We start from the raw sequence: 14,615 nt of genomic DNA, 5'->3' as shown, positions 1-14,615 counted from the left end.
TTTTTAAGGGCGTCGTCGAAGCAACAGCTTTGTGCATAATATTGGTAGAACTAAAACTGTACATCTTTTTATAATCGTTTCACATCTGTAATATCTGTAATACTCTGTAACGAGAAGGCAAAAATTATTTGTGCGAAAATGAGGCTAAGCTGCTGTTTCATCCAATGCCCTTGAACGAAATGTAGATCTATTAAGTTACAAATTCACTGTAAGCAGTTAAGTATAACAAGTATTGAACCTGCTAGAAACTGAGGATTGAAAAAAAAAAACACAATCTCATAATCATAGAACGATTTTACAAACAGGTATTGCAATCAAACGTAAGATTCGAAAAAGTGTCCTCAAACAGTTGCGAGGAAAACAGAAGAAAAGAAAAAACTAAACCGTATTCGTTGCATAATCTTGTATGCATTTGTTCATCATATTTAATTACATACGTTACGATGTATACGGTTGAATAACTGTACACTTGGGGGGAATGGAGGTTACAAATTTAAAAAAAAAAGACAACGACATAAAGTGCAACGAGTTAAGATCGTTGTTCCGTTATTAACGGGTGTCTAGATTTGATTCTAAAATTTTTTGTGTATGTTTTATAAGAAAAAAAAAATATACATATATATATATAGGGCGAAGAGTAAATGGTAAAAGGAGGAGGAAAAAGTTTGAGTAAGAACGAACCGCGAAGAGATTATTGAAAAATAAATACAAACCCTCGAGCCTGTCGACCTCCTTCTGCAACTTTTGCACGGACCTCTCGGCGAATTCAGCGCGAGCCTCAGCCTGTGAAATTAAAAACAAAAGGGAGTGAAACATACGTTAGAATCGCCAATATTCGCTCCGACGTTAAAATTCATGTACGTCAAATCGTCTGATCGCATGTACTGAATCGAATTGACGATGAAACGATATATGCGTTTGTACGCTAAAAATTATACAAGTCAACGAAGAAAAAGAATCAAATATACATATTCCGGGTTTCTTTTTCATCAAGTCATTTAAAACAATCTTTCTTTCATTTCTTTTTAAACATTCATTTTTTTTTTGAATTTGCACAGCGATTAGCAGCTAATTTTTAACGTCGTGTATATATATACATAATGGTATTCGATTAATGTCAAATCAATTGTTGTTAATAATAAAAACAACAACAATCCAACGCTTACTTCACATACATGATATATGTACTGATTGTTAATCGTCACAGGCAAATTAAAGAAAAAAAATGCATAATATTCTACGTTAGTTGTAAATTGACGGGTCAATTCAATTATTCGCGCAATACATCAGGAATAGCCTTTATTACCTTACTGATTCGGATCGTGATGCGCAAAATTGCCTTGTAAACAGATTGGGGGGATAGAGGGGGTAGTATAACAATTGACAATCTTAAACGATATTTAATATCGAAAATTAACTTTTGAGTGACTTCGAAAGTATAATAAGATCAAAGAAAAGAGTGAAATGAAGTTTAATATTAATGACAGAACAGGGTGAAAGGGAAATTTCCACCACCACTATTATCATCGTCGTCCCCTTACAGAGTCGATAAAGAATAAGTTCTGAAAAGAATAAACCGCGATTCTCACCTCCTTGAGTTGGCTGTCCAATATCTTGACTTGTCCCTCAAACGTTTCCTCCCTCTGTGTCGCCTGGGTTTTTTTTTTTTTTTAGTTAAAACACACCAAAAACAAAGAAAACAAACGCAACGAACTTTAGGGTTAATTTGTCAAATGAGAATATCAACTTATACATGCCGAAGATCTTCTGTATGATCGTCATTGACAAAATAAAAAAAGAAACATTAGACGCTTGAAAATATCGAGAACAATACTGTACATCTCTTTTTTTATGTGTGTGTGTGTGTGTGTGTGTATGTCACAGAAGAGCAGGTTGGATATACAATTTCCATATCGATTCTCAAGCGTCCAACTTTCATCGTTATCCATATACATATCGTGACACGTATCATTCGGATTATGAGAGTGTATCGTTAACAGTGCACGCACGCATCGGTTAATGTCAAACGTCGATCAAACTGTAAGGCAAGAAATTCAAAAACACTCTTTCGAAAGTCTACCTCCTTTAGACGGGTCGTCAAGGTCTTAATCTGGTTTTTGTACTCCTCCTCGCGTTGGTTTGCCTAACACATCGTAATTGATTAATGTACCATCCTTCGTCAAACATCAAACATATCATTATAATCAACGGGATTTTACAACTCGAATTGTTCTCCTATGACGCGATATCATACTTGTAAAGCCACAATGGATATGCTTGTAAAAATCGCGTTTGTTGTACGGATGACTCATTTACCACTTGGAAATCGACAAGAAATGAATCACCTTTCTACGCCTACAAATCGCGAGAGATAAGTTGAAAAAAAATAAAGGAAATATAACAATTTCAAGATATTACACTAGGTACTATTCGAATCCTCCAACGCGAATCGTCGGTCTTTATCTTTTCCTGTTCAATATTGATAATGAAACAAAACGGCGCGGTATATTTTCAATTAAATTATCAACAATGAATACGAATGTAAGATCGGACATTGACTCTCTTACCTTTTCTTCGGATACTTCGAGAGACTTCAAGTTGTTACCAACAACGCGAAGTTCTTCTTCCAACTCGACGATCTTTCTGCAAAATTAAAATCGGCCACATTTCACAATTGGGCAATCGGTTAAACTTGTTATCGCTTCGATGATATAAAAATAAATCTATATGTTACCTACAGATATCCGCACACGGCATCGCAACGAACAGTTTGACGCAATGTGAATCGGTAGAAATATAACTTATCGTTAGCTATCTTCGTTGTTCCGGTAATGATCGAACGTTATCTTTGAACGCTTATTATTATTGTGACTCTCGAAACACTTGGAAGAAAGCACAGTACAATTAATTCGGAATACCAATGAAATTGCGCTATTTCAAAACAATTGTAAGCATGTATGGAGTGAAAATAATTAATTTCGACTTCAATTTATTAATCAGATTTTTGTCGATATCTTGCAGCTGTTCTTTTTTCTGTGTTTCGATTAAATTCAAACCGACCAACGTTCACTCGTATCTTGATAAAAACTTGGTTTGCGTTACTTTTATTTTAAATACGAAAATATCACGTCAAAACGTTCGTCGCAGATTACATGAATAAGAAATCTGAAGAAGCTTTCGCTTTGGAAATAAGATATTTTTTTCTTTTTTTTTTTTTTTTTCTTTGGAGGGGCAAAAGAATAATTAATTTGTACACCTATACGGTAGACGAGAGACGTGTAATTACGGAAGCTTTTCTTTTAAATTCGTGCAAGCTGAACGATCTACTTACGATTCGGAGAGCTCAGCCTTTTCCTCGGCACGTTCGAGATCCTGTTCCATCATGACTAGCTTCCTGGCGACCTATATTAAAACAGCCACACGTGTCATGCCAAACAAAACATAATCTTTCTTCATCTTCTTTTGGGGTTTTTGATTTACGGGCTGGTGGGGAGGGGGGTAATTTTTTCACAACAAATTGTTAGGAGTCGTGCAAAAATTGTAACCAACAAAGTTGAAAAATTTCATGTAAAACTCAGTAATTTGCAAGCAAACGTTGATTTTTACACCGAGTGAAAATGAGTGACAAATATTATAGCAAAGTTTTTTCAAATCAATTCGTACCGTTCAGTTACGATAGTTCCGTTAATTTACACTATGAAAATATGGCGAGATTTTATTTCTTGTACAAAAAGTTTTCAACATTGTGCAGATAAATAAAAATAGAGTTAAAATTAAAGCTGATTAATTGTGAGTAAAAAATAAAATTCGTTGTCCTCTGGGGCAGCTTCAGGTTTCGTTCTCTGCCATCCTGTCTCATCGACCATTTTTCTGTCTTATATTAATAATCTTACAACAGTAATAAAAATAATATCCAACGCATTAGTATTTACGATACAATAAAAGTCTGCCGTTAATAACACTGACGATTTTCGATATCGTAGGAGTGACATTGAATAATTCGTAGTGATCAAATTTTTTCAGACATAGACAGAAGAGAATAAATCTCGTACTTAATACAGACATGAAACAAAATTCAGTGTATAATAAACTTAGTTTCATCCGGTCGATCCACGATTTCGAAAATTGTCATGCGTATAAAACAACTGGGAAAAATTGTGAGAAAGAAAAAAGTACAATACAATATTAAACGACTTATCGAATAATAAGATTGTAAGAAAAATAAAGGGAAAAAACAGGTGTACCACTAAAAAAAACGATCTCTAGGGGGAAAAAAAAATAAAAAAATAAAAACTCACACATGATGGGGAACAAATATAGCGATAATGATGCAAATTGGAGAAAAACGCCAAGACAAACAAATGCAAACTTCACGCGGCGAGCGAGCACACAATTTTGGAAAACCGACACTCTCCGTCTAATCGTATTAGGAAAAAAATTATTCTTCTTTTGTTTTTTGTTTTTTTTTTTTTTTTTTTATTAGGAGCGATAGAGAGAGACAGAAATATGCTTACGACTCTCCAGCCTCGGCACGTTCTTCGGCACGCTCAAGATCGGCCTCAACCATGGCCAATTTACGGGCGACCTGTGTGCGATTAACGGCCATTTTTATTTTCATTACCCGAATTCGTGGGTTTTGAACAAAATGGAGAAGAAAAAAAAATGTAAAAAAAAAATTATGAAACTTTTTTTTTTTTTTTGCTCTTTTTTTCACACAAATAGAATTAATCTCGTGTATAAAATCGTTTGAACGTCGACAAGGCGTCTTGTCTATCAAAAAAATGTAAACCAGATTGTCAAACAATTATAAGATTCGTTATTAATAATACGTATTACGATAATTATAAAAGCCATTATTGTATTCGTTCCGATATAAAAATTGGAAACGAATTCTTATGAATTATTAATGTCAAAAGTACTATTTCGAAGATGAAAATGCTCTCTACGTATTGAATTTCTTTTTCCCTTTTTTTTTTCCTTGTCAAACATTTCGTTACCGATGAATAAGTAATTGACTCGACTTCGATCTAATTTTGTTTTTTTTTTTAATTTTTATTCTTTTTAGTTACGCTTCTAAAAGTAGACAAGACGGTTTCCCGGCGATTTTCAGCAACGTTGTGCGTATCGAGTAGGAAAGAATATTTAAAAAAAACGAATCAATCGTCATTATGAGACGATGCAAATGTCAATGTGTTAATTATAGTATATTAACTGTATCTTCTAAGTGATTTTTTTGTTTTCTCTTTTCTTACTCGCAGATAAACACAACAAAGCTCTTGTATGTTTATATACATCAACGATTACAAGGTGATTAATGCATTTTAGTAATCAACACAACAAATTTTCACTGCGTATATATATATATATTATGTACGGGAAAAAAAAATCTGTTGCTGTTAGCGCACACTGCGATCTCTCAAGTTTCAAAAACTGCATCTGCGTGATCGGTAGGTATATATTTGGAAAAATACACCGACGTAAAATATCACGACCTAAAAATAAATACGTGATGATGTTACATTTGACGGTTGAAAGATCGAAAATTCAGATGCGAGAGAGAAAAAAAAATTAAACTCAATAACGGTTAGGAAAAAAAAAATAAATAAATAAAATCGAGGGGCAATTTTACGGAGTTACCGAGCTTAAAAATACACTCCAATCTACATGCAAAATTACTATATTATATTAGACATGTATAAAAAATTACGTTAATGAATTATACATTATAAGTGTATATAATGTATAACGTAAAGTGCGTGTTATTATTTGCATCAAGTAATCCACCTATAATATTCATAGTTTAATATGCAATCGAATTCGAAAGCATTGTCGAACACTTGATGACATTTCGATGACCCACCTGCATATTATTATTATTATTATCATTATAAGTTATGATATGAAAATCGATTGTCAAAGTAAAAAAACTATATATATATAAATAAAATCGAAAAATTTGTAACCGTTCGTAAAGAAGAAATATTATTTTTACTTGATAATTGTTGTTTTTTTTTTTTTCTTCTCTAATGAGCAATTTTACTTGTTGTCGTTATACCCTGAAAACTGTCATCTTTTGTTATCGTTTAATTACCGAATTTTTTGTTCTGGTTCAACAACGCGATACCGAATTAACCAAATACACTATAGTGCTTTCGGTGACGTATTTTTTACGACTTCCAACGTGAAAGGAATCGTTGATTCGGGTCTATCGACATCACGTACAATAAGGCTTCTGGATAAATCCTTTCCACGCAATATAATGTGTATATCACTGATCATTCAAAGCTATAAGTCAGTACAGAGATAAGAATATCGAAACATGGCATGAATTTTCAATCAATTATACGAGAAAAATTTTCATTTTTTTTTTTTATCTCGTTACGCGACTGATGACCGCTCTGCGTAAAGGCTGCAGGTGAAATCAACCCGGGCAAGATTTGTCTTTGCCCGAAACAAGATTGTTTATTTAATTCGATAAAATTGTTATCAACTTTTTTTTCTTTTAACCTCTGATACTTGTAATTTGTACTCGTCGTATATAGGAATTCATTATTCCATTTTTTTTCTTCTACTCATTCCTTCATCATTTTTGTCAACATTTCAATTATTGTAGCTAGGTATCTGGGCGAAGTGAATGCGTATATGATACATATTTATCCTGCGACTCGTCGATCGCTTATTAAAACATTGTCATTACGGTTAAAACAATGGTTTGAATGGTTTACACGTCAAATATTGCGTGTATACATATAATATATATAATATATATACAGAATGAATTCCTAACGACTGCACGGTCCGTCGTCTGCTAAAGTTCAATGCGCGAAAGCTACAATTCGAGATCAACTGTTTGCCAGGGTGACCAACCGTCTAACCTCAAAAATTCAAACAACTGACGGCTACAGTTGGGCTCAATTCAAAACTGTCAAAATCTTTTAGGTTAGCAACAGTTGGTCGCCCTGTCAAACAGCCACTCTTCGAACGTAACGCCAGCGTGCCAAAGTTTAGCAGACGACGGATCAAATGGTCGTTAGAAATTCGCTCTGTGTATACTATACATATACGTATAATGTCTCTGTATGCGTATATTATACAATGTATTACTCGCCTCTGTATTTAGCGCCCAATGACACAACATATGATTCCATTAGGCGTTGGATCTCGAAAGCGTGTGAATACGTAAATATCTCGGTGCGTCGGGAGATAGAGGATTCGAAAATGACAAAGAAAGAAAAAAAAAAACACCGCGGAAAAACTTTCATATTGTAGAAATTGAGCACACGTGTGAACTGATTTTACACAAGATGTTAGCGTCACCGCAGAGGCAAGATCGAAAGAAAATAAAATTAAAGAGCCACGTTATAATTATTTATCTGCGCCCGAAATTGAACACTGACGAAGCACTGTACGTATATATTTACTTTGTTAAAAAAAAAAAATGTCCATCGTTATTGTTATTTTTTATTTATTTATTTTTTTTTTGCTGTTTTATTATTATTATTATTATTATCGTTCTATAAGATCAAATTTCCTCTTCGTGACTTTTTTCAAAAATATTCATGCATCTATGTATTTATGAATAATATTCAATCCTGATTATACGTATTTTCAACGATTGCGAGGTACGTTGTAATTGTATGCAAAAGTCAGATGTATGCATAGCTTGACAATTTCGTGTCATGCTATAACGCGGAACAAAATTTTCATATTCATTCGTCTAATAAGAGATAGCAACAATAAAATCATCTTTACATATACATCTATATGTATTATTGCTCTGTAGACATTAGGTGACGAAGCTGCAGCAGATATCAGAGTGAGGAAATCAATATACCATGAATATTATTTTAATCATTGTTACTATTGTTCTTGTTGTTACTATTATTATTATTATTATTTTATACCAACATCCCTAAATACCATCTATTATTATATACAAATTTGTATAAGTATTCAATTGTGATTGATTTAGTTTTATAATCTGTTATTGAAATGAATTAGTTATATTATCATTGTTGTTACTTGTATCAATTATTTATTCGAGTTATAGTGACGCGTCAGATAATTTGAAAAATTACTCTAATTTTCTTTTCTTCCTTTTTTTTGTTTCAAGCTATGGTTATACCATATATACGTAACCGTACATATAATATACGTACAGCTAGATCGGAATAGTAAAGCACCAGTTTATCGAAATTTTTTAATAATTTTACGCAATTATTTGAATATGTGATTTAATTCGCGAGATAATCGATCTTTTAATATGTATACACATACATACATATATATATATATATATATATGTACATATATATAATATGTACATAATTTTATTCACACACATATAACATTATCACTTTACAACAACAGCCGCGTTGTCATCACGATTTTATGTATATCTATACATAAAAGTGATAATAATTCGCGAACGAGTAGAAACAATTATTAATTGTGATTCTTTTAAAACACAGAAGAAAAAAAAACGTACATAAAAACCTTCAGATTCACTAATTGATTGATTTAAAGATTCTCTATCGATAACGAGAGGAAAGGAATTGAAAACACAATGTCCAGAAAGAAATGAACGTTTTTTTTTAAATAAACATATCAAAGCTGCACGATTTTTTATCCGGTTTAAAAATTTTTATTTTATCACTTGGATTCGTTATCGACGTTTCGAATGCCCGTATAATATTTTAATATTTGGCACACCTGAGATTTATACAACGAATTTATCAATCGCGCACATCAATTTTCTCCACAATTCACGACTCGTTACTGTCATCGTCGTATACAACAAATATACAACACAGGGAAACTTTTTCAAGTATCCATACCGTCGCTGTTTGTCATCATTTCACGAATTATGGGTGTATATATGCGTAATATATACATATGTTTCACAGTCATCGACGAACGTAATTCTGGGTGAAAAATTATCACGTGTCAAATTTTGCCAACTTCAATATTACATGTATACATACGAGTAACGATATTCGTTTATCGGTTTACTACGTATATATGTATACACATATATATCATACATATACGGTTATATACGTGAAATTCGATCACGATCTGCATGTAATCGGTCGACGATCATCATCATTATCGTCGTCGTCGTCGTCATCGTAATCAAGAACAAGTGTAAATTATAGAGGGAAAACGGAAAAAAAAAAAAAAAAATCATTGTTCACAAGAAAAAAAAAAAAATGTAGACACAGCGAACACAAGGCAAGTTATTACAGGGTTATTATTAGGCACTTTTAATATCGGCTAAGAACCACCACTGCAGTCACTAGTGATTGGCGTAGTGATTGGTTCCCGAACCTCATCGTATTTCTTGTCGGCTTCTTCAGCGAGGAATCTAGCCTCCTTGAGTTGATTTTCAAGCGCGTCCATACGCTCCTCATCGGCCAAACTGCGGTTCTCAAGAACCTTGCGGGCGCTTTATACATATCGGACGGGAAAATAAAATTTGCAATTATAAAAATGATAATTACACGAGTACAATACATATAATATGTATATATACGTGGAAGAGAGAAATCATATGACATCTCTTTCGTCGTTCCGCTCAGCTCACCGCCGTTTCATTTTTTTTTTTTTTTTTTTTTACCTGTGTGACAAACATTTAGACAGCCTTGATTTTCAATTTCTCTCGAGTAAAAAAATCCTACCGCTTTTTTTTCGATTTTTTGTTTATTCGTTTTTTGTTATTTCTTTACAATCCACGGCACCCGCATTATTGCACGAACAAATAGCAGATATTATTCATGAAACGAGATGAAAATCAAAGCTCTCTGACAACAACATAAAAATGTACCGTGAATGTTTTTTTTTTCATTTTCTTTTTTTTTTTTTTTTTTCTCGTATCCAAGACCCACCTCTTCGTATTTTTTATCGGCCTCTTCAGCAATCAGTTTAGCCTGGGCCAGTTGTTGTTCCAATAAGGACACGCGGTCATCCTCCATGTTGGTACGATTTTCAAGGGCCTTCCGTATCCTGATAATTTTTTTTTTTCATATTTTTGTTGTTTTTTTTTTAACCTCTCCTCCCCCCCACCCCTCTACCGTTCGCAACGTTCGATTTTATTAAAAGAATGAGAGCCTGAATCTGTTTTCTCAACAAAATTCCGATACACTCTATGTACTTTCGTGTAATATAATATTGCAATTACGGTAAATTAAACGAAGAATTTTCGAAGATCAATAAATAAGTGAATTCTCAAGACTTGTTCTCGGAGCTCTAACTTGAACGATTTGAATGGTTTGATGATACGAATAGTAATAAAAAAAAAGTACGCCCGTAACTTCTAATAATTCTAGACGGTATAATTTACGTACTTAATATACGTGAGATGAATATTGCACCGGAGATACCGGAATTTGCGCGCCTACGAGTTGCGCGTATATGAATTGTGTATTTGGCAATTCTTCGTGCGTTTAATGTGTGTGTGTGTGTGTATTTCAAGTACCTAATGTAGCTCATTCTTTCAACATGCTGTAATAATCTCGTGACGTGTATACTAAAGGGGGGAATATGACATCATCCCCCCAGAGTGCAAAAAAAAAAAAAAAAAAACAAATCGTGTCACAGCAAATTCTTATCTATATGTATATATCGTTATATAGGTACGTAACAACGTAATAATTAATCATGTAAATATATAAGTTATGTGTTAAATAAGGCGATACGTATACGTTTTTTTTTTTTTTTTTTTTCTTTCTTTGGCAGTATAACGAGTATATAAATGCTCAGATGAGATTTGACAATTGTAATCGCATATTGTAACGTTTGATAGAAAGATTGACTCGGATATCGATAATAAAATAGGCCGGCGATCGTTAATTAACTGATTTGTGGCAAAAAAGAAGAAAAAAAAAAAAAATACGGAACCCCGTAATTACCGTAAAGTAATAATAATCTGACAGTGATAATCATAATCTGCACAAGAATATACCAACTTCCCCCCCACTTTATTATATAATACGACAAGTGGCATTGATAATTTTGTGTTTTTCGACGCAATTACATTTGTAAATCTGCAATATTTCGTGCCTTCGATCACTACGCGCTTATAACATTTATTTGCAATTTTATAAATTAAATTTGCCAAAATTTACTCGTAACCAAAACTTGAATGTCGTACGATTTTTATAGTCACATGTATCTTGAATTCATACCTTATTTTTTCATTGTGTTATTATACGCACACGTCGTAAAGTTTCGTTAATATAATTCAATAGCTTCATAAGCGCACGAAATAATAAAATCGAGCTTTATCATATACACGTTACAGGTACTTTGATCATTCAAATTGTTTTAGAAACATTTATTTTCTTCCTTCTCTCAAAAATAATCTTACACGTGATATTTATCAGTGTAAAAAATTGAAATTATCTACCAATGCGGTATAATTTTCACATAGACTATAATTATTTTTGGAAGTGTCGAAAACTTTCTCTGAAATTTTGCTTCGACAAGCATTATATATATATATATATACATTTGTAAGGCGTAAAACGAGTTTGAGTATAATTTAAAAATTGATAATAATCGCTGAAGTAGAATATAAACATTAATAAACTTCGCGTCCAAATAAATTACGATTAATTATACTCGATAAATACTGATTGCAAAAAGTTCGGACAAATTACCCAGTCACTCATCATGGTCAGCCTGCAGCGAAAAGAAGGTCCTTTATAATTTTACAACAATGTATAATAAAAAATCTCGGATTGGACGCGAAATCATTTGTTTTTTGAACAAATCGAGTATTAAGAATCGATGATTCGTTATTCACGTTGCCATCACGTGTTTGTTCGTGTGTAAGTTATTTCAAGAGAGAAGAAAAAAAAAGCAAAATAGTTATAAAATATTTATATATATACATATATAATTATAATATTATTATTATTATTATATATATATATAGATACGTGTTTGTGTGTATATGTAAATATACTCATTAGATTGGACTTTCTATAAAACTCTTACCGCTCGCTTTCATCGGCGGCCTGAGATGCCTCGGCCAACTTGGCGGTGGCAGTTGCAAGACGTTCCTCTGACCTCTCCAAATCTTCCTCAAGCAGCTGGATGCGACGGTTGAGAGCCGCGACTTCGGATTCGGCCTGAAACACGAGGTGAAAAGAGAAACGTCGAGATTAGCATTCTTCGTAACAAGGAAAAATGTTCTTTTTTTTTAACCCTTAAACTTGATCGCATCTGTAAGATTCAGCTGAAGTTTCTCATTGCAATCAAAGTATATTTAATAATCGTATCTAGTAATATACTTTTATTTTGTTTCAATTAATTCATTAAAAGAGGGGAGTCACATTTCTTACATTTCAGACAAACTTCTTTTCTTTTTTGTCTATCTTGCGATGAAATTATCCAAAGATTAGATTCAGTAATTGAAACGATGATGTCATGGACGTTTGTGCGGTAAAAAAAATGTCGTTATAATTAATTAAACATGATATTGTACGCTATTATTGTACACGAATTATTGGTACATTATATAATACGCATGTATCATGCCAGATGTAAAATATGTATGAATAAACTTGTGCGTGTCGTGATCTATATAATTGAATCATCATTCATCATGTGATTAAGCAAGAGCTCCCAAATAAAATATTATAAACAATGCCTTCGTGTAATTTAACGATTGATAATCGTCGATTTAACTCTAACAACTTTTATAACCGCACAAGTTCACAAACATACCGTCAAGAGTCACATTAATTCAGATATCCGGACTTTTTGTTGGTCATAAGGTGCATGAATAATTATATAAAATCGTTTTTTTTCTCGTCCTCTCGTTGATTTCAAGGAATTGAATACTTTCTCTTGACGCATACTTGAACGTCTACAGAGACCGAATTTTCAGTTCCGGATGAGCAACCAGATGGGAAAACAAACCATTTTCAAACACAAATATACGGCCTAAAAAAATATACCATATGACGAAGAGTGTCATTTATTTATAGACATTTTCTTATTTTTATTTTTTTATTTTTTTACATGTGATTTTAGAAATAGTGACGAAAAGACCAGAAACATTCGCAACATTTACTTAACGTGTTACATAATTGACATTAACACACAGCTCAATAATGACCGGGAAGAATTTTTCTTTCGAGAAACGTAAGAATAAATATTGAAATTTTCAATAAATTCCAAGCACAAGGCGAAGGATATAATTGTTTTGCTTAATATAAATATTTACACCGAGATTGCTGAGACACGAGAAATGTGCCCAATTTTTATTTCTTAAACGTCCGCGGATACGAAAATTGAAAAGTAAATATTGAAAAATAAATTTAAAAGAAAATGACAAACAACCGTCATTGAATTTCCTCCGAATCGAATGACAATGGCGAAAGACGCTCGAGGAACGCGCGTGATCTGCTTAAGAATTACAATTAATGTATGTCCAGTCCCCAATATATGTATATATACATAGTTATACAAATTGAAAAAAAGAAAAAGGGAGACGCCTTGAATTCTTACATTACATAGCCTCAGCTACATACGTCGTTCCACTAATGGAAAAGAAATTTGTATGACATTATACAATGATAAAAAATACGGGGAAAATGATAATGTTTTTTTAATGTATCCCGCGGTATTTTATTTCTGTGTCATACATAATTCCGTGAAATATATATCGTAATACATTATCAAACGAGGCGTGGTTGAAATTCCTAATTTCAAAAGTTCCGATACCGCCAAATTCCGAATTCTTTGGTGGCGAAACTTTGAGTAAAGAAATCAAACTTTGACGAAACATCAAAGTTCCGATAAGGCGTCAAAGTTTCGAAACAGCAAAAATGAAAAAATTGTAAAATCTGAAACATCGAAATTCCGAATGATCGAAGTTATTTAGTTCTGTGAATTTCAGGCTTGGTGAAACTTCACCACTTCGATATTTCTACGTTCAGAATCCTGATTTTCGTTTTTTTCTGATTTTTCACACCCACTCGTTGAGTAAAGCACGCCGTGTGCGTATGTTTTAATTTTTGAAATTTTAATCTACCGAAACTTTATTTTTCGGAATTTTTCTCTATCGGAACTTTACTTTTCGGCATTTTGCTCTATCGTAACTTGAATTTTCAGAATTTTGCATTTCGGAACCTTGAGCCATCGGATTTCCGACCATTCGAAACTTCATCATTTCGTAACAGTTTCATTTCTTTACTTCAAATTTCGCCACCAAATAATTCGGAATTAGGCGCTTTCGGAACTTTTCAAATTGTAAACTTCATTCCCGCCCCTGTTAAACTTAAGAAATTTTTCGACGAAAGTTTAAGTACATAAGTCGATACCAAAGTTCGTTCTTCTTCCTTCCCAAATTCGCGCGAGGAGGCGGAGGACTGTATTTTCTATCCTCATTCAATTACTTAATCAAAATTCCAGCTCCTCTTTCACGAAAGAGGCGTCAAATCATAAGACAAGAGACGTTTGGACATACAATTAAAATTCATAAAATTATATCCCCGGGGACTATAACGGCTGCACCGCAAAAAAAACACATACGTCCGTCATCAACCACCGACTGTCTATTCGACGTTACATCAGTTTCGCATGGAAGTCAGTGTCAGTGTCAG

At 33.0% G+C, this 14,615-nt stretch overlaps 2 protein-coding genes across 18 annotated transcripts in view; both read right to left on the bottom strand.

The window, feature by feature from the left end:
- The window catches only part of LOC124184955 (tropomyosin-1), a 21,264-nt gene extending 18,349 nt beyond the window's left edge, over positions 1-2,915 (bottom strand). The window contains exon 1 of the mRNA XM_046575227.1: positions 2,910-2,915. The gene's annotated coding sequence lies outside the window, so the exon portion shown is untranslated. The remainder of the gene's footprint in view (positions 1-2,909) is intronic.
- Positions 1-14,615, bottom strand: part of LOC124184933 (tropomyosin Per a 7.0102) — a 40,674-nt gene that overhangs the window by 7,886 nt on the left and 18,173 nt on the right. For 7 of the 17 annotated variants that reach the window (XM_046575171.1, XM_046575175.1, XM_046575162.1 and 4 more), the window contains 6 exons: positions 12,001-12,134; positions 9,331-9,448; positions 4,515-4,585; positions 2,568-2,643; positions 2,081-2,143; positions 714-783 (listed from right to left, as the gene is read on the bottom strand). In XM_046575171.1, the coding sequence (XP_046431127.1) occupies positions 714-783; positions 2,081-2,143; positions 2,568-2,643; positions 4,515-4,585; positions 9,331-9,448; positions 12,001-12,134 (532 nt within the window). Of the gene's footprint in view, positions 1-713; positions 784-1,589; positions 1,653-2,080; positions 2,144-2,567; positions 2,644-3,331; positions 3,403-4,514; positions 4,586-9,330; positions 9,449-9,887; positions 10,006-12,000; positions 12,135-14,615 lie in introns of all 17 variants that reach the window. The other 10 variants (XM_046575165.1, XM_046575168.1, XM_046575170.1 and 7 more) reach the window with 3 other exon arrangements.

This window comes from Neodiprion fabricii, chromosome 6, assembly GCF_021155785.1.
Source record: "Neodiprion fabricii isolate iyNeoFabr1 chromosome 6, iyNeoFabr1.1, whole genome shotgun sequence".
Taxonomy (NCBI): Eukaryota; Metazoa; Arthropoda; class Insecta; order Hymenoptera; family Diprionidae; genus Neodiprion; species Neodiprion fabricii.
The sequence above is the reverse complement of the archived record's forward strand: the minus strand, read 5'-3'. Positions and strand labels throughout refer to the sequence as shown.